The sequence below is a fragment of the Molothrus ater genome, chromosome 6 (genome assembly GCF_012460135.2).
Source record: "Molothrus ater isolate BHLD 08-10-18 breed brown headed cowbird chromosome 6, BPBGC_Mater_1.1, whole genome shotgun sequence".
Classification (NCBI taxonomy): domain Eukaryota; kingdom Metazoa; phylum Chordata; class Aves; order Passeriformes; family Icteridae; genus Molothrus; species Molothrus ater.
This window is the reverse complement of record NC_050483.2, coordinates 50,670,032-50,691,471: the sequence shown is the minus strand read 5'-3', so window position 1 is coordinate 50,691,471 and position 21,440 is coordinate 50,670,032. Positions and strand designations below refer to the sequence as shown.

At 41.9% G+C, this 21,440-nt stretch overlaps 1 protein-coding gene across 7 annotated transcripts in view; it reads right to left on the bottom strand.

Moving 5' to 3' along the window:
- The window catches only part of EVL (Enah/Vasp-like), a 147,450-nt gene that overhangs the window by 62,782 nt on the left and 63,228 nt on the right, over positions 1-21,440 (bottom strand). For 6 of the 7 annotated variants that reach the window (XM_054515200.1, XM_036384057.2, XM_054515201.1 and 3 more), the window contains exons 2-3: positions 7,219-7,387; positions 227-404 (exon numbers count right to left, since the gene is read on the bottom strand). In XM_054515200.1, the coding sequence (XP_054371175.1) occupies positions 227-404; positions 7,219-7,387 (347 nt within the window). Of the gene's footprint in view, positions 1-226; positions 405-7,218; positions 7,388-15,747; positions 15,816-21,440 lie in introns of those variants that run through there. The other variant, XM_036384056.2, reaches the window with a different exon arrangement.

Below are 21,440 nucleotides of genomic sequence, written 5' to 3'. Positions count from 1 at the left end.
CCAAAAAACTATTGATTTCCTATGGTGAGTTAAGGCACCATGAAAAATGAGAAGAAAGGGAAGTAAAATCCGAAAATGTGCAATTCATACCACAGCAAACGCTGATCTAAAGGCTAAGGTTTTTTATTATCATGTGTGTTATAATGGCATAATATCCAATACAACTGCACTAGGTGATTGGTAACAAGCATGTTAAAATGCCACAGACTAACAGAGATTAATTTACCTCCATCTTGTGAGTTCATGATGTTCAGAGCAAACAGCATTGCATTGGAGAACGTGGTAGCCTCTTCTTTGCTTGCAAAATTCAAGCCATAGACCTGCCGTGCGTCGCGCCATTGATGAAAGGTAGGAGTTGCTTGATTGTACTTCAGTCCTTTCACAATGGAGTAATTAATCACTACCTGTGTTTTGAAACAGGAGTAAGGATTAACAACAGCTCTGTTTTCAGTGGGAAACGAGCCCACCCAACCCTTGTGTGAAGGTTACCCAAATGGGTAGAGGCAGCTCCTACGGCAGCTCCTACCTGGCTGCATGGTAAGGCAGTGTTTGTTTCAGTGACAGAAAACCCACATCTGGGGGTGAGATTTACAACAGTTCAGTTCAGCCTCGGGGACCTTGCAAGCCAGTTTTGCAAAATCTGTTACCTGCTCCTGTTTTTTACAGCACCTTCACAGGATGCAGCTGTGCAGATGTGCAAACAGCTGTCAGGAGCCAGGGCCAGCAGCTGTTTCCATCTTTTGGAGGATGATCATGCACAATTGTTCGAAAAAGAGCCAGACAGAGCTCTTGGCACTAACCTTGCCCTATAGCACATAAATTCTTGACTCATTGCACCAGTTTTGCTTTCCTCCTCCCATGTGTCTGATCACCACCAGCTTCTTGTGCTTAGTTTTTTTCTTTAGAATCAGACAATGACAAACCCAGACCACCACTCCTCTCCCACCTTGTCCCCTGCTGCACATGTGGTGTTTTCCAGGTAAGGGGAGACTGCAGCAGAAGGCTGTTTCTTTTGAAATTTAATCTGCTAAATACAATGCCCTGTTTATCCTTGGGCAGGGCACTGGGACACCCAGCTACACAGTACAGCTGGGATCCAGACAGAAACCTCCACTGCTAAAAGTGTAAGCTGTGCTAGCTAAGGGTGGGGAGGCAGGAGTGTCCACTGCACCACTGTACCACTTTGTACACAGAATTTATGTTAGAGGTGGACCCACATACCAGAAAACCTACCTTTTTTTTTTTTTTTTTTTACAGTCTGACCAGCCTTTTGGAAAGTTTTCTGTTAACACTATGATTGCAACTAAAAAGCTTCAGTGTATGTAATTAGTCCAACAATATTTTTGGTAGATGACTGACAATTCTTAATTATACAGGCAGACTTTAAAAACTAATTTCAAAGATTAACAACTCCTAGCTCTGAGTTTTGAATTTTCAGTGGATTGCCAGTTTACACTGGCAGAGAAACATTAGATGAGCACCTAATAAGGAACAAATTGTTCCACCCACATTAGTATTTTTGAAGGATAACAGTGTGTCATTGATACAGTTAACAGATGTCTTGTAACTTTACTATATTAATATACAAAAAATTTTGGAAACCAACAAAGAAGCCATTAGACCCCAAAATGATTACAAATATACTCTTATTTCTAGGATTCATTTACTTACAGAGTGAGCATTAGAGAGTGATGCAGAAGATAGTATTTGAATCCTTGGTCTAGCTTTAGGCACAAATATGATGGCCCAGCTGCTGCACCCAAACCAGTATCATTCATTACTAAGGCTCCATGAAAATGCACTGAGAAGCAATCAGACCTACACTGCTTTTTTGGGTTTTTTTTTGACACATTTCACTGAGAAATTGAGAACCTGTGAGCCAAAGGAAGATGCAGCCCTACATTGGGTATGCAGGCTCCCAAGAATTAGTCCCCTGGAAATGGGAATTGCATCACCAACATGCTGCATGGGGAGACACCCACACCAACCAGAATGAAGTGGAAACTGGTCACAGTAGAGGTATTGAACTTCCTCTTGTATCTGACAGCTTGGAAAGCCTTTTCTCCTTGAAAAATGAGAACATCACCCCATTCTTCTACTGAGCATTGGGAGAGCCTGTGACAATGTTGCTCACACTCAAAGAGTCTCTTGAGCATCAAGTAGACTCATTCCTGCATTTCTAAACCAACATTTTTAACATGGACCAATTTTTAAGGCTTCCAACCATTTTGGCGTGGACCAAGCAAGGGAAGGCTTAGGCAGTATCTTTGAGGAAAAGTTTAGAAAGATTGTGAGCTTCTACCAGGCTTTCAAAGTGAGCCTTTCTCACCTACTAACAGAAACCTCTGTTTCAAAGGACACCCCTATCAAAGCCCAAAGAGCACCAGAGGTTGCAGTGCAGCTGTACAATGAAAGGCAGAAATTGTAAAAACCTATGCCAAAAGTTGTTTAATGGAAGTCAGGTAAACTGTTCAAAACCTGCTTCCAATGAACTCCAAGGATCTGCTTTGTTCTGAAGGTTAGATCCTTTTAATTGAATAAATACAGAATGTGAATGTTGACCTTCAGTAATCATCAGGATGCCCACACATGTAATACCTTGTCTTCAAACTCAAATCAGAGTTTACTGAGAAATGAATCACTGGGAAATGAAACTTAAAATAGCCAGACTTTCATTTTTATCTCCTTTGGCTTGTGTTTATAGAAAATGGAAAAAAAGAGGAGGGGATCTCCTGCTGTTGTTAAGAATGGCTGCACAAAGGTGTCCTGTACAGATGGTGTGGAGGCTCTACAAGGCACATGATCATAATGAAGTGCTTCAGAGCAGTAATTAAAATAAAGAAGGTCTCCCTGTTTGAAGCATGGGTTTTTTACAGGTGCTTCTAAGGGATCTTTGCTCTAGAGCTTCGTATGTCAGTTAGAGAGCACATCTGCCAGGCTGAGCAGACCAAGAGTTCATCTTTTAATCCTCAGTTGCTGTCTACAATAGGTGAACTGGAGGAGCTCTCACTGGAAATCTTGAAGAAATAAATCATGGATTTGTCCATGGCAAACAGTTCTTCCTATAACTCTTCCCTTAGAATTTGACTTAAAAGCTGAAACATGACATTTTATATGCCACTTTTTTTCCTTTTCAACCCTCTTTTAATATTTTATATCCTGAAATAATGTAGTCTTACTCATATGTCTTACTGATATAAATGTTTGTGTTGTTTTGAAGTCTGTTAAATTCTGTATTTCAATGATCTTATGTGGCAAGGAGTTTCACAGACCAGTCATGCATATCATTATGTTGGCATGTTTAAATGTTCCCATCAGTATAATGTTTAAAACAAAAAGATTTGCTTCACTTCCACCCAGTACTCTCCTTTACCCTTTCACCTCAGTTTCAGGTGTAGGCTCCCTGGGAGCAACAGGGAATTTTAGAATCTGTACAAAAGCTCAAAACCAAGAAGCCTTTCCTTTTGACTGTGGAGCTGTGAGCTGTCAGCAGTGATGAAGGTGGTGGCTGATGGGACTCACAGGAATGGGGCTAGAGGGGACAGAGTGGGCTGCAGGACAACAGCTGAGGTGTAACACACAGCCAGGATCATGGGAAGGGCTCCCACACAAGCCTCACTGCCAATACTCCTGCTTATGGAACCAGGACAAGACAATTGCTTGTTTCTGCAGAGCAGCTTGGGCCCTGCCATGCTGCCAGCGCTCAGGCTCATCTCTCAGGGAGCAGCCATGACTGCTAAAACAGCAAGGATATAAAAACTGCTACAGCTGAGGCCAGATTCTTTACTTCTGTAGGCAGGCCCAAACCTGATGAAGTTCTAATCAGTTACAACAGTGATTAATTGGTCCTTTCTTTTCAAATGCTGTGGTTAGCTAATATCACAAGAATCCTGTCCCTCTTTCAGTTTTGGCTTGGGTTCACATGTACAATTTCTCACCTTCCCCAAGGCCCTGAATTAACTTCTCAGCCGCATGAACACAGCAGCCCCTCAGGAGATGTGATTCACTTTTGAGTTGCACCCTCCTCCCTGCCTGTTTGTTCAGCTCGTGCCTTTGGGTGATGAGATCATGCTGAACTGACATCACTTGATGTAAAGTCCTAATTTAAAACCTTCACTTGATCAGTACTCTGGAATGGGGAGCTACTGCTTGTTAGCTTTGTGAACTTCTTGCATGGTGACTGAAGTTCGCACATGTCACCATTACACCAGGCCACGTAACGACAACAGCTGGCAAGTTGCAACATGGGTGTAAAAGACACGATTGCCTCTGTTGTCTTCAAGAATCACAGAATCATAAAATTGTTCAGGTTGGAAAAGACCTCACTGAACATCAAGTCCAAAATGAAGGCCTCAAGGAAACATCAAACTCATGACGTTAAGTGATTGCAACACTGATCTGGCCTTATCTTCAAACCAGTTCTGGCCCCTGTGGCGACTTCAAAGCTTCAAGGCAGCACCTGGGGGTTTCTGAAGGCTCCTGCTCAGGCCAGCATGAGCCTGTGCAAGGCTGCACCTTGTGCAGAGCAGGAAGGGAGCTCAGGTACCGCTGGTCTGTAACCCAGCGCCGCCGCGGCACGCGGTGAGCACCTCCCAGACACACACAGGGAACAGAGCCGGTGGCCACTTCCTGGGGGGAGAACGATACTCCAGTTCCGCTGCTCTACCAATTATATTCATCTGTGGTGAACTCTACAGACACTTCAGCTACAGAAGGAGATAAGGTGATGAGGAGATAAGGTAAGCAGAACACGAATACAGCGTCATAAGCTACAGCACATGCACCAAAAAAGGGATGGAAAAGAGAAAGACAGCTAGACAGAGACAAGACAAGGCATCTGCAGAAGAGGGTATGTGGAAAATAACAAAGAGGATGAAAATTAAAGAGAGATATTATTAGAGGTGTAATATAAACCAACAAAATTAAAAGGGAAATAAAGTCAGGCAGGGATGAAGCCACGAATGTTACTCTAGTCTGTGCCTTGACAAACAGTTTGTAAGAAATTGTTCCTCCATGGTATTGCTGTATGACACATTTTAAACTAGCTTCTCAACTCTTCAAAAATCTGTGTGGCTTCATTAGTTTCATCATATGCCAAATCACATTTTAGCTGAAGATTGGTCCTTTTCAGATAAATATGTCTTTTCTGGCAAATCAACAGATTCACTAAAGCCTCAATTTCAGTGAGATTTAACAGAACCTGAGAGCAAGCATGAAATGGCTTGAACAGAGAATTATTTTAACTGAAATTCATTTCTATTCTCTTTAAATGCAAATACTTAGCAAGCCTAGCAAGCTTATGATTCCATGTCAGACTCATATAAAATATATTAAATTCTGAATCTTGAGACTTTCAGAGTGTTCCTTTAAGTACTACTATTCTGTCTTGATTTTACTGATAATACTGGATTTTTATAATCATATTTAAAGGGAACACTTTGTTTAAGGGCAGTTTTAGGTGACTAAGGTGACTATAATTTCTGTTTATTTAAAAGAGGATTTTTAGTCTTTAAACTCTGGAGAAATATATTCTTCTACCTGTTTCCTTCTGAACTGAGATGATTTTTAGATAGCATGCAGCATCTTCATAAGTTGGAACATTTGCAAGCAAATAAAATATTACAGTTAACACAAAGCATGTTCAAAGGGCAGCTTAAGATTTGACTTTTTAATATGTCCTACTCTTTAAACTGCATAGTGTGATTAAGACAGACCTCTGGTACTTAGTCTCCCTTACATATATACATATTGACTTTATAACTTCTGCTTCTTTTACACCAGCTATTCAGTCCCATCTTAGATTGCAGTCACATGAAAATCATTTACATTCACCTGCTGGCTATGTAAAATGAAGAACTAGCATGGCCTGGGACAGAGCAGTACTGGCTTTCATAACTGACAAAGAAAACACTGGATTTCATTTATTTTTGAAAATATTTTCTATTTCTGAATGGAACTATTTTCATGTATTGCCTTTGCTCTACAGAAAAGAATAAAAGCAGTCGCAAAACTTTTGGCAGGTGTTTCAAAAGTGCACTGCAAGGAGCTGAAAACCAGTGTGCTCAAAACCCACCTATTTTTGTTCTGCTTTTTCTTTTTCAGAATGATTATTCTGCATAGGCATGGTGTACCAAAGTCATGTCACCTCCAGTAAGCAACCTGAGTAACTTTTCCAGTTGGCCCAAGCACCTTTACAGCTGTCAGCTGAGGATCATCAGCATTTCCACAAGCAGATCAATCCATTCAACACTGGTGGCAGCTGAGAGGTGGTGGTGCCCTGGCTCCTGCTCTCTGGGTTGGCCTGACCTGGCTCAGCTTGGCTGGATTTGCCCTGCCCCTGCCAATGTCACACCAGCAGCAGTGCTTGCCTCACCTTCCCACTGGCCCACTTTTTCCTGCTCCCTGTGCCATGCACAGAGCCCAAGGTGAGCACAAAAGGTGGGCAGGCTGGGCTGCCACTGCCAACCAGCCTCATGCCAGCACATGGGGGGGTGCCCTCAACTCTGAAATTCCTGCTCTAAAATGCAGGTACTGCACCACTACTCCACTCAAGTGAACTTTGTTTGGGGTCTAATTGTGACACTCTGGTGGCACGTGCTGCCCAGCACAGCACAAATCAGGCTGCTGGAGCCATGCTGTGGCAGCCCTGGGCTGAGCATCATGCTCTGGTGGCCAACAGGGGTCTGATCCCAGTTCTGATAATCTAAATCCCATATTATTCCTTTAATACCCAAGGAGGTCCTGCAAAATTAGTCCGCTGTAAATCAGATCACAGTGTGCACCTAGGATTTTAAAGTGCATTACAAGGAACTAATTGCTTATCACAGCAATGTAACAACCCCTCTTTGTGGGACAGCAGTGCAGAACAATTGATTTTTATTTCTATTTTTAATATAGTACTAAGAACAAGTAAAAAGTAATCTGGGGGGAGCTGAGAGCAAAACCTGCAGAGTGAATAAGACTCATTTCACAAGAAAAAATTGGGAGGGGAAGAAATAACATTTAAATCTCTTTGGCATCTACCAAACACTCTTTTTTCAAATAAGCAGTAATAATTTATGACATATTGTGTGTGCAAAAAATTATACAAAACCTGAATCACATAAACAGACTAGCAGACACCTTGCAGGGAGCAGGAAATGCTGCATTAGGTATAGAATTGAGCTTACCAAATGAGATCAAAGGTTAATTTACAGGAAACTTGATGTAGTTACTCACTTGTTGATCCTGCAGTTTAACTCCAACTACCCTGAAGGTGTTTGTGGCCGTGTTGTGGTAGATGTTGATTCTGCTGAATCCCTGCTGTCCAGGTTTGATTGGCACCCATTTCTTACTCGTATCGTCATAGACCATGACTGAAGCTCGGGCTTGGCAAATACTCTGTTCACTGGGGAGAAAAACAAAAAAATAAGGAATGAAAAGAGTGAATTTGCTGCTTATTGCTTATTACTTAAAGCTTCTAAAGGAAAAAAAAAAAGACAACAGAAACTATCAGTACTGCTTTCAACATATGTTTTATAAGAGATCTGCTAATCCTTTGAATGCGCTCTCTTAAATTAAAGCTGACATGTTATGTGTTCACAGACTTAAAAAACCTCCTGTACGCTGCTGTTTTGAACCAATAATCTATTTTATATAAAACATTAAGCCCTGAGAAATAACCTGCATCACATAAACATTATGAAAACTGTCCAACAGCATGAACGCTCTATTTATTTTATATATCTATTGGCAAGTGAAGCCTTTTCCATTTGCATGAAAACCTACCAATACTTTACAGCTTGCTGACAAAACAAACGTGACACCCACAGCTGAGTTATACATTTCAAACTGGAAGCAAGCAGACCTTGGAGCAAAAGCCATGTTAGGTAAACTGAAGAAATCAATTAAGTTAATCCAGCTGACGCCTAATTCCCAGACCCGCTGACGCACTTGGAAGTCCCAGAATACCCAGAGCAAAACACACAGGAACTCTTTTCTCCTTCATCCTCATAGCAGAGAAAGTGGGGAAGGGGAATCCACAAACCTGGATGCATGCCAGTATTAAAGTATATAACCACTGTTTTGTATAGTGTAAATAACTATTTTTCTCCTTTATAGTCACTGAAATTCCTCAGTACATTAGCTCTTGTTTGTTAGTCATATCCTGACTAATATACATATAGAGAATCATAATAAAACACACCCTTCAAGGGCAATAAATGCCACTGGCAAATGCTGTGACATGTCAATACAGCTCAGAATTCCAGTTCCACTCTCGTGATCTCCCAGCCAGTTTTCTTATACCAGAGGAAATACAAGTTGAAGAAAAAAATTAATCCTGCAAATTTTGGAGCTTTGAGGTCTTTAAATATAACAGGCATCTTCAACAAGCAAATAGTGCATCTTATGATGCATTTATGATTCAATTAGTGCATCTAAATGAAACTGTTGACTGTCCTGTTAACTTTAGACTGATACATAGGTATATACATACCTCCCTTCCTCAGCCCAAGCCATATTAAATAATTTTCGACAATGCAACAGCAAGTGGTTAATCCGCTTTGCACACAAATCCTTCTCCTCCCTCTTGGTTTGGGTTTGCCCTCCTAGCACACACACACACACACACACACACACAGGAGAAGCTCCTGGTGATGCCAAACCATGCTGCTGCACTGCCACTGTGCCAAATTACACCACTTGTAAATTTTATCAACTGCTGCACACTCAAACCTGCCTGACCCCATCACTGCCATCATTTTAATGAAAGGGAGCATATTACTTCAAGTATTAAGAGGATCTGGGTTGATTACAGCAGCAATTTTCAATCTTTTCTGACCTGTGGGTCTCAAAAAGATTTCCAAGGCAGATGTATCCCCCATGGTAAACTAAAGCCTACTGACTCTGGCTTGTTTTGTCAATCACTTTGCACAGCCTCCAGGTAGCCCACAGGCCTCCTCCAGGCTGTGAGTAAAAGCCTGGAAAGTCCTCACAGCATTTATAGAGGGAGCAATGATGCCAGCAGACATCTCTATAAAGAACAAGGTAGGAAAATTCAGAATAAATTGTATTTATATTACATATCATAGAAACAGCTAAATTCTGTTGCCAGAGCAATATATACAGATCAGAAGGACAAAACATGATTTTATTTATATTCAGAACTCATAAAATCCAGCTCATCTACCAGTTGCTATTGCTTTGTGAGATACCTGGTATTATTTATTATTTTACCTGGAGAACAGCTGCACCTTTGCTGATGTACTTACCCACCAAACACCTCTCCCCCCTGTTTTTTAAGGTAAACTAATGTCTTGTGGCAGCTCCTCCATATCTGACACGAGCAGCTGAGGGATTTGAGCTCCTTCCAGCCTGCCTAATCCTCCAGCTGCAGCAGGAGCTGCAGCCTGGCAGCAGTGGCAGCATTGCCTGCATCCTCCAGACCTGCTGGGAGACACTCAGTCTGCCTTGGATTCACAGAGGGGGAGAATGGGAGAGAAAGAGACCAGCAAACAGCAGGTACACTGGATTGCCTTTGTCATATGGAAGTGGAAAGGCTAAAAATAATCCCCAGTGCAGCCTCATAGATGGATGGTGGCCACCTGCCTTTGCTAGCAGGTGTCTTGTGCCACTCCAGCTCCAGAGGTGGGGAGAGCATCAGCTGCCCAGGGCACAGCAATGCCCTGCCCAGGAGCCAGGGGCTCCAGGAAAATGTTCCTGGGAGAGTCACACTCAGCCAGTGTGACACCACGTCCTTCTCCTCAAGCCTTGCCAAGCACTACAAGTCCTGCTGTACACTAAAGTAAGCAAGAGCACATCACGGCCTTCATCAGAGCAAGCCTAAAACCCAATGCTGTCTCCATTTCAGATTAATTTTGAAATCCACAATTACCAAGAGCTGCTAAATTAGTCAAAATTAATTAAATTATCCTTACTTACAACAAAGACGCTACACCTAACCATCCAGACATGGGTGCCTTAACATGGCATTGCTCACTGTGCCATACCCAGATCCCAGCAGATACAGCAACTTTGCCTTCAGGCTTTGCAGCCAACAAAATCAGCAGCAAAGGAGCTGCTGCTGCCCTGTGGCTGAAACACAGACCTCAGGAGCAGTGCTTGATGCAGGACAGCCAATTGTTACTGTGACATAAAGTAACAGCACATCAAGCTCCATCCCTGCTTTCCTGCAGTCAATGGAAGTTTTTCATCATTCATTTAAATGGAAACAGGATTGAGCCTGTTATCTGGCCTCCAGTGAAATAACAGAAAGGAACATAAAACAGCACACCAGGGGAATCCTTTCCTGCAAAGCACTTCATCAATCTTTCAACATCCAAAATGCCTCCAGGGACCCATTGCTAGCTTGCTGTCTCCCCCTAAATGGAGTGAGACAACTCCAAGAGTTTAGTAACTCTTTATCCTGAAGACTTTCCACTCTTCCTATGCATAAAAGGCACAACTGTCCCACTCCTGCTTTAGGAGGCTTCTCTGAAATCAGCCCAGATAATGCTCCCTTTATAAACCTCACTGAGAATCTCTGTATTGCTCTCTGTACATTATTTTAAACACAAATCAAGCACCAGTGATTTCACAAAGGTCCAGCAAAATTTTGGGTTATTTTTAGGACCATACATCACTGATGTCAACTCCATGTGACAGGTAATAAATGTGCTTAGTGACACAATTCTGAGTACCCACATTCCTTCTCCATGATAAGAGTTTGTTATATATTAGTATTTACATGCAAAATTATGCTTGCACACTTCTAGAACTTGCTTTATTTTCCTAATACATAAAAGTTACTGAAAATTTGGTATTTGATGGAGGTCCATCAAATTTCACACATGCCAAAAATTAGGAATTCTTCTACTGATATTTTATTTTACATTAACATGCAGTCAGACTCATCCACCTGACTTCCGACCATAGGTAATTATGCATACAAATATATAAAAATTGAATCATAGAGAGGTCTTAATTACAAAATTGTTCAGGTTTGTGCACAACATCTGCTCCAATTTGCAACACTTTACTATGGGGCAGATTAAAGTCATCTTATTTAAATGTGGAGGGGAGGGGGTTCTTCCTAGGGACCCCAAATCCTAATATTCACCCCTGTTTATTCTGAAAGCATTAAATCTCTGGGATGGCAAACCTCTGCACTAGTACCATTTGTTTGTCTGAAGTTAAAGAAAGTCTGTTTAGTTTTGTTCACACGTGATATCTAAAATCGAGTGTTCATAGTTGAGATTTATAGAATATTGTTTCAATACTACAAAACCGTAAATTAAGAAAAAAAAAAGCTTGCAGATAATACTGTTTGTTTAATTCTGTGTGATACATTTTGACCCACTCTCATCCATCTCTTCTGTGTAAGATTAATCTTAAAAAATCAGCAGATTGGTTAAATTGGATTGAACCCTTCTTGAAAGGTCAGCATTGACCTTCCTTGCCCAGCACTTTGAGACAGTGCTGCAGGGAAGGTGCCTTTGTCCTGGAATAACTCTCCTCTCCTCTTCCATCTGTTCAGAACCTGAAAACGCAGTCCTTTCTTCCTGGCTTCTAGTAAGCATAAGATTACCAAGATCTACAGCCAAAAAAGAGCCACAAATGGAATAGATAACACCAGGATTCTTGGGAAAATACCTGTATTTTTTGTGAATTGTCACATGACAAACGGTGGCTTGGCACTACCTAGCCCAGTGGGTTATCCAAATATACAAGCAAGTAGCTCAGGCTGGAACCACAAAAGACCTGTCCCAGAGAATAAACAGGAAAAAGAGAGCAAAACCATAATGTTTGGAGGAGTCTGGCTCTGAAGGGTCTCTTTTCCCTCTCGTTCCAGATTGAGTGGCCAAGCTGCACTGTGCTCCTTCACTGACCTGTTTTCTCTACTTACACTGTTATCCTCTTATGAGTAAAACTTTTGCAGAGCTTGGTACTGAGTGACTGAGCCTGCTCTGACCAGCAGCCCCGTGCAGAGCCTGCATGGCACAGGGTTATCCCAGCCCTACCCTGGACCCCCTGTCCAGCACCAAACCACCCAGAGCTCACACCTCTGGGGCAATGGGAGAGGTTTCAAATACTTTCTCTTAGAGCCAGGACAAGGTCATCCAGCTTTTGGGAGGTCACCAAATCACGCTCACAAAAGGTGTAACAAATATCCACGACCAGCTAACATTGGGACCAAACACTTAATTCTGTGGGCTTTACTCCATCATGCCAGGTGGACCTGGACACTTCCACTATCCTTCATATTTACAGACACAACTGTGTCCTTGGGATAGACACTCCCTTAGCATAAGCTTTTTCCCTCTGAAAGCTCCCTGACAGAAATCAAGATCTCATGCTTTGAACCAATTACAGATCTACCTTTATCAAGCTGCTTATGATTCTTTGACCTTTAAAGATGCTCTTTTCTTGTACTCATAGAAAAAGCAAATAGCTATTTATACAAGCATTTACCTTATTTTTCATTTCCAGCTCCCATACATCCCCCCTCAATATTTTCATTATTAATAATTAAAGTTATTTTAGACTGATCTAATCACACTTATTGGTGTGAGAAATTGTTGACATTACTTAGCCCTAGGCTTGCCTTACTTGAGAATGAAACCTCAGCCCAGAAAATGTGGGGGATAATGCACAAGTCATTTAGCACATCTTACTCTACTTGTACACTGAGGCTGCCACAGGAAATCACATTTGTGTGGTTAAACATGACATGCAAGAAATTGCTGATGCTGATTTTAGAAGCTGACAGAATACTCTCAGTGTCAGCTTAAACAGCTAATGTACATCCAAAATCCTGTATACAGAGATGTGCAATCTGTGCAGTACAGATCTGTGTTAACCTCGGAATTAGCAAGATACAAGTCATGCTCCTGCAGCATTTTAAAGTGTACTTCAAACTAATTTGGTAAACATTTTAATAGCTTTCACTTTAATAAACATAATAATGACTGGGATGCAGGGGAAGTGTTTCAGTAGTAACCTGAAACAATGGACATTCTCTCTGACCACTGGATTTAGAGAACAAAAAACCTGAGAGACCTACTGAAGACAAGACAGTCAGATCATTTGGGCTTACATAGAGACCATAGCTAAGATCTGAGCTTGTTAAAGTTGCTGTAGTGCAGTGACTCTCCAGCCTTCCCACCAGAGATTCACCACCAGCTCTGCTCATGGCCCCACTTCTTCTTGGGAGGCTCATTTCTCCAGCACAATGTCACTCACACTTGTGACTCCTGGGACCCCCTGATTCAGAGTCTACTTCCCTCTGCAACCAAAGTTGCAGCACAGCCGGTGTCACCATCGTTCACCTTTGTCCCAGAGCCCTGAAGAAACTTCCTCAGGCAATGCAGCAAGACCTCATAGTGAAAATACAGCATTTAGCCCTTGATCACACCAAAGGGCAGCCCCATGGGGGCTTTATAGCCAGAAAGGTGCTTTAAGTCCTCAGTGACATGAAAATGCTTGACTATTTTATAGATATTTAAATAGTAGCAGTCACACTCTCATATATAATATGGAGGTGCCACAATGACGACCTCCAGTTGTTTTCTGAGCTCCATTTTCTGGCATTCCCTGAAAAACCAACCCATGGGCCCAGTGGTCAGAAGTTCTCAATTTACACTCGCTCCTGGTTGCCTGCCTGTGCAGAGGGACCTACCCAACAGTGCTGCCCTTGCTCCAGTCAGCCTGAAGGGAAGCTCCCAGAGAAGCTGCTATTTTTTGGTCTCCTGCTCAGGTCTGCACATTCACCTTGCAGATCTTTTGGTGCTGGAGTTTGCACTGCCAGTGGGAAATTAGCCTTTTGCACTAAGCAGCTGCTGAAGGTGCCTGGTCATCACCTTTCTCCACTGTTAAACTCTAGCATTTAGACAGTTTAATATAAAATAGTTACAAGAAAATAGTAAAAATATGAAGCCTCCTTCATAAGCAACTCTCAAAACGACTGACACTGTTAAATACAATCATGACACACCTGCAAGACAAATACATATTTTACAGAGCAGGAAATGGAAATACTGGTACTTATAGGGCTATTAAGAGTAAGATGAACACCAGTTCACCTCCATAAGGAAGAATATTCAAAAGTTACTTTCTGTTAGGAATAAGACATTAATTTTGAATTGTCCCTTAATACATTGGCATACCCAGTAGGTAGGAACAGCCTTGTCCAGTATCTGCTGCAGATACCCACAGCAGACATATCAGCTGGAAACCAGAGAAGAGGCAGTTTATGAGGCACCCAGGTTGCACACTAAGCCAGGACTTTGGCAGATGAGTTGCTAAATTTGGGAACACACACACAATCCTGGCATGACCAGAGAAACTTGCATAACCTTCTGTCACCCCTCAATGCTCTTGAGCATGGGAAAAGTGAGAAAAAAATACAAAAAAATTATACCGTATGCAAAACCTGACTGCAGAGGAACAGATACTTCACCTGGGTCTGACTGTCAGCCCAGAACAGCTCAGTCCTCAGCACTGCCAGCCAAGGTCTGTGAGAGCCCTGACCTCTCAGTGTCTGCCACAGCACTTAAATAGCACATCTGCCAATCAGTGCAGATTTGGGGCCAGCAGAGAGGCCACAGATTGATGCCCTTGTAAGCCAGCACATCTGCTTAGTTTGTGTTGCTGAGATTTTAAAACCATGCCGTGTTGTTAATTTTAACCCATCCCTCCTCTGGTAGGTTTTGTGAACTGAAGCATAAGAATTCAAATGACCCTCAGGGGAACTCCGGTTATCAGGATCTCAACTCAGCATGTTAAGAAATGCTTAAAGAGATCTGCTTTGCACAAGGCACTTCACTGGGGAAGTGGTGTGATTAAGCTAAGTGCCACTGCTGCCAGGCCACGCTCCAGGAAACTTTTCCTTCCAAGTTCCAACAGCTGACTGCTAATGGGGACTCCTAATGGAGGAACTTCACTGCTCCGTTAATGCTTTGAATCGTGTTAAATTTCTTTCTGTGAAGTGGGGCTCACTTCCAGATTTTATACACCACCTTGAAGATACACTTTGGGAGTTGCTAGAAGTAAATATCAAGTAAATGCTTAGAAGTTCCTAAAAATGAGTCAAGTAAATGGCCTGGAGAAACACCAGGAACTCAATTAGACAAAACCAGTAATAAAGCAACTCAACTGGACCAGGTTGCTATCAATATAAACTACTTCCCTTCCCCCTCAAATTGCAGAAATAAAAGCAAGAAGTACCTAATCTTGTAAAATATGAATTATGCAAAACTGAACTGTCAAGTGAAAATACATGACTGAGGGCTCTCACTCATGGGCCAACCATATCTGTATTTCAGGAGAATGAGACCTTAAAAAAAGGCTTTGAAAGATCATAATCACAACTAATGACCAGGAAAGGCAGACTCAAAAGTGAATAGAGGAAATCAACATAAAGATCTTTCATTAAAGCTGGCATCACTTTGCCTTGGTTTCCCTTCAATCCCAGAAGAAATGTAAATAAACCTGTGACAATTCCCCTGGAGCTGATGGAGGCAGATCAGGAATGAAGAAACACTCGCTTCATCAAGTCAGCTTCTCCCTCACTACCAGGGGATGCATATTAATGCAGCATGCCATAAAAGCTTAATTACCATTTTATACAATTATAAATTATCCTACCAGGCTATAACCAAAACACAAACCTTCTGTGTTTATCACAAATACGTGCTCTCCTTCACATCCAGTCACATTAATTCTGGTCACCAAAGTCCCTGCCAACAGGCACAGTCCCCAGGTACTTACGTGCCTGCCATGGAGGAGGACCTGGTCAGGCAATCCTACAGAGGTGTATGCTCAAAGCTGGCACGTGTGCTCAAATCCAAATACTCTATTTCACCTGAGCAGAAGACAAATTTGGCAGAGAGACAAGCCAAGAGTCTCTATGAAGGCTTATAACCAAAACAGGAAAGGGAAGCGCTACTGAGAGAGCAGGAGGGCAGGAAGTAACATACAGCAGGGGCGGGGAAGGCACTTTAAAGAAGAAATGTGTTATTTCTTATAGCTGCTTTGCTGAGCAAAAGTACAAACAAAATGGATTTAGATTAGATGTGCCGTTGTTGCCTCATTGGAGGCATGGATATTAAAAACTTTTCGTGCATTTTCTCAAGGCACAGGTTCGCTGTCCAAGAAAAAGCAAAAGCAAATTAAGCTCAGACCAAGAAAAAAAATTGCTGTTATTCATTTATGGCACGGGTGTTTACACAATGAACCAAACCCAGGCGCCCTGGTGGCACCGAGGGCCCTGTACTGCCTGGCAGCCAGCCTGGCATCCTGTTGAGGTCCAGCTCCAGCCCAGAACATTACCTGGCACAGCACAGTGCAAATTTTATCTCCTCACCTACTTAGATGCCTTTTCCACATCTGCTCAAGTTGACCTGGAGCAGAGGACACAGGGTGCAGACACCAGGTAACTTCCCAAAGCACCCAAAAAACTGCAGAGCTTCTCAGCTCTTGAAGAACTGCTGGAAACACAGTCAGAAGCCATGGTTTTACCATGGAGGCACACAGACTTTGTCTGGGAGTCAGCATCAGAGGCCCTGAAGTCTCTGCTAAAGAGAGCAAAACCTGCAGAGCCCTGAGGAGACCAGTCCTCAGGAGATCACACGATTCCTGACATCCTTGCCTTGCTTTCAGAGTGTAACATACATTTGTAAAACCTTAGATCCCTGTTTAATATAGCAAAAAGAGAGATGTGTAAGAAATAGGCTGAATTTGGCAAGGCACACCAGCTACACAAACCCTTCAATGCAGTTTCTGCTGGGCAGCAAGGGTTGCAAACACTGCTCCACCTAAGCAGGGGAGCAGAGCTCTTTTCACCTTCACTGCTTTTCCTGTTACAGGAGATGACTTTCATGGTCCAACTGAAAGACCTACAGAAACTACTGCTGAAATGGCACCTAGTGAAAACATGGGTGTCAAAATCTGGCAGCTCTCCCAGCTGCTGGTACATCGCCTGCTCAGTTGCTGCTTCCAGTTCCTCTGCAGAAAATCTCTGTATGACTGAAGAGTTTCAGTTTTCTGATGGGGGGAATTTAAAAGCCAACAAGAATTGAAGTTCTCACTGACATTTAAGCACAGCTTTTTCTGTAGTGCTTTTGTTTTTCTCTCTTTTTATTTCTTTCTGTTTAATGAAGCATTTTATTATTGCTTGGGATGTCAATTTGGCTGCATTTTCCTGATACTACATCCTTCTGCTTTGAGATCTGTGTGGATGTTGGGCACTACCTTGTTTCATTCAAAAAAATCCTGCTTTTCATGAATTGAAAATTTTACATTATTTCAGGTCAAGTGGCAATTTTTCTATATAGCTCACACATTGCCTTGACAATAATTGTAGAGTTAGTCAGTGCAAATAGTACTTTACTGCATATATCAGAAAAGGACATAACCTGAAAAATGCATCTCCAAGTAAGTATGGACACAAATCACTAATGGCCCAGATCAGCCATGCTGGCTTCACTGTTCTAGGCAGAAGGATGCAGGAAGATGAACTTAGATGAACTTAAGAAGGTGAAGATAAGCAAAGATCTGAGGAGCCTTTTCATTTCTCTGATGTGTCTGAGATAGATATGGTCACTGATTTGGGGGAAACGAGACAGCACTTATGAGGTATGATAATTTCCCTGTTAAACCAAGCAGATATTACCCTCCTTACACACAAATATCAGCTGCAATTATATCAGCTAGAAAACCCCGGCTTTAAAGATTTGGTTCTCCTGAACAAACACCTTTGAGCACACCTGGAAACTCCCAATCTCCTCCCTCCTGCTAGCACTGTGCATGAAGCACTGTGCATGCTGAAGGACAACAAAGAGCAGGTCACTACTGACACATCCAATGTCACCCTAGGAAATAGTGACAGTGAGTAGGACAAAGCCCAGGGCTGCCTTTCCATGCCCCTGTCATAAACCAAATTAATTTCACTAAGCAGCACAGCATACATTCCAGCAGAAGTGCCTCTAATCACCTCTTTGCATTGCTAAAATGCCTCCATGGCCCTGGACTAGAAAGGGAGCACTTAGAAGGACACAGCACTCTGTGACAAATGACACATAAGACCGAGTAGCTGACTTCTATCCAGTCCTCACAAAGAACCATATGCTGGATAAACAGATTATTTCAGTCATGTGTTGAGATCTGTGTGAGCAGATCAGGATTCCTAAACACAGAAGCGAGGCTTTAGTTGCAATTAAGTGAATATTCCCATAGGTTTGCAAGCAGCACGTCTGCTGGCCATGTACTCAGCTTTCATGTTCCAAACACTCCCAAATATTGGATTTGCTTTCTTTTGGAGAGTTTCCTTACCAGATGAATCGTGATTTGTATATGACAATAATGTTATGTATTTTCAATCCTTAGAGCTATAGGCTGAGCTAGAAAGGTGAGTGCCTCAGCCTCAAAATGACTCATCTCCAAGCATAAAACCCAGGCTATTTTTAAGAATGAAGTGAATCACTGTAGAATGTGTTGCTTATACTATTTAAAAAATAAGAATCACAATCATAGTATAAAACTGTACCCACCTACGAGTTAATTGAAGGTAGACATGATTAATATATTTTTTTCTTAACAAGCATGTTTCAGACCTTCCAAATAACTATTTATACTTATATATCTTCTGGGTTTAGTTCTGTGTTATTCTCAAAAGGCAACATGTATATTGCACAAATTTCAAAATTTGCATATGGCAAGACTTTCATCTAACGATTTCATGATTAAGAAATCTGGAAGTTCCCACTGAAATGTTACACTCAAATTTCATAAACTACAAGAGAGTTTCATGAATATATGCACAAATGATATGCAACAGCATATAAAATATGTATTTATACATTCAGATTTGTAAATCTAATTTCACAGCTGTTAATAGTCTTTGAATGTAAGACATTTCCTCATACACTGAGATTTGCAACTGTTAAACATGCTGATGAGGCAAAAAAAATTCCTTGTCCTCAGAAAATTTAACCCTGTATGTTAATATATGCTCTTGCTCTCTCAAATCACTTTTTTTCCACGCTCCCCACTCATTTGAAAGGACCAAGAGAGAAACCAGACTGGAATGTAAAATATGCTTATTTACTATTAGAAGAGTTAAAAATGTGTAGTGAGGTGAGGTGCTGGGTGTCACTTCAACAGCAAAACAATTGATCCTGCACTGAGCATATTTTACAAATCAGTCTTTTTGGGGTTATTAATTTAGGATGCAATCCCATCACTGCTGAGGTGCAAGGAAGTCTTTCCATGGACTTAAGAGGGACAAGCTTTAGCCCTTTGTATAGATCCATTCAAGTAGTGATAAATAAACATATGGCAGGAGAAAAGTCTTTTGAAGGCCACGTGTTATGCAGGATTTGGGAAGCTCTATTTTTTCCTTCTGGGAAGCCTCTGGCTCTCAAGTCATGCAGTGCCCTTTGCTAAGATTATTTCATCTCACCCTCATTCTGCAGAGGGAGCAGTCAGGACTCACCTGCTTCCAGGGGGATGTTTTGGCTGATGCAAACAGCCTAGGTATTGCCTGAAGGAAATAACTGTATTGCAAAGAATTAACTCCATGGCTGCCTTCAATTTTCCTCTCTATAAACTGTGATGAGCAGTGGGCAGTGAGCCCAGACCCCACGGTAAGCAGCATGGAACAAGTTACAGACCATATGGAGAGAAATAAACTGCCACTTCATACACAGGGTATCTATACTGCTTTGTGCTTGAGTCAGCTAATTGCACATCCGCAAATCAGCACATTTATAACAAACGGAGCATTATGATATCATGGGAAATCTATTTAACATGATCAAAGTCTGCCAGGAAAAGTTCCCCTGAAATTATGAAAGTACTTAAGAGTCCTGAGTGCCGGGGACATTTTACAGTCCTTATTAAACAAACATTTTCCCATTGTTTCATGGCAGCTGGTGGTGCCAAGGGCTGTATCATCCAAGGCTCCATGTCAGCAGTCTCACTGCAGCCACCAGCTTGGGCATCTCCCTGCTGCAGGCAGGAGGCACCTCTGTACCTATAGCTAGAACCAGCCCCTCCACCCAGACCTGCTCCAATGCAGCAAAGAACAGCTGCTCTTCCCAGCAGCACCTCAGCTCGGGCTTACCATCTCCTTTCCTTTTCCAGAAGCTGAGATTTACAGTACTGCAAACCTCCTGTACTTCAAATTTTAGCTTTTCCACATAACTTTTCTTTTATGTTAAAGTTTAGCAATGCCCTTGATCTAAAGAGCTATTAGATATGGTCTAAGTGTAAATATAAACTTACTTGGGGTATCAGCTAAAAAACATTCTCATATTTATGTCACCAAGCATATGCTATCTCCCAACATTGCTCCACAGCTGATGTATTTTCACCTTCAGCTTGTATTTTTCCTTAAACTTTAGTAAACATGATGAGTGGTTTCAGCAGCTGTTGGCAGAGGTCCTTTCAACTGCCTACATTACTTTTTTGTAGCTCTTGATTTATGAGGTGATCATGTACATTTCTGGGGTTTGTACTTGAAACAAGAAATACCAACTTCACAATAGTCCCAAAGGAAGACCAGGAGCTTCTCAATCAAACCAGCACTGCCTCAATTCTGGTACTTACCTTAGCTATTTAATGCTATCCACCATTAAGAAATGCAATTCAAGCATCATGTTTTGCTGAACAGATCAGATATTTGTATCATGAGACAGCCCCATCACATGTGGTTGGCACCATAAGCCCATGGAATGGTTTCTATCACAAACCTTTCAGAGGCACATGGGTGGGTGAGGTGCAGCCCAGCAGGTGCAAACATAAGGAGAGGTTTTCTGACGTAAGGGATGTCGGAGTAAAGCAAAACCATATAAACACAGCTCAAGAGACTGGAGGGAAAGCAGCTGACCAAAAACCCATCAGAAATCACACATAACTGTTCTTTTTATCAGTTCTCTAAAGGCACATGCCTGTCTGATGTCCAGGTCATATAAGGTGATATTCATTGGGAAAGCACATTTCAAGACAGAAACCCCATCCCTAAAAAGTGAGGGCTCAAAGTGAAGGTTGTGCAGGCTCTAGAAGGCTAGGTTCACACCAAGATGAAGAATGCCCGCCCTTGTTTCTGATATTTATGTTTCCAGGAATAGGATAGGTTGGAAATAGCTGACTTATAGGCACAGAGAAACTTCAACATGCAGAAGGATCCCTGAAGGTGGAATGGGTACAGTCAGCAGTTTTTCATGTCAACTTTCACTGCCATGTAACACAATGAGGTGCACACATACAGAGATGCTCTCTCCTTTAAAAGCATCCATATTCCTTCCACATTTTTTCATGTCTTAGAATAATCCCTTGTAGCATTTAACAGGATACTGAGGTAGTTTTGCATGAATCAATACTTGCTTTACCCTTGCTGAAGTTAGTGGCAAAATTCCTATAGCAATTAGCCATTCCAGCTGCAGCAGCAATTTACCTTTTAT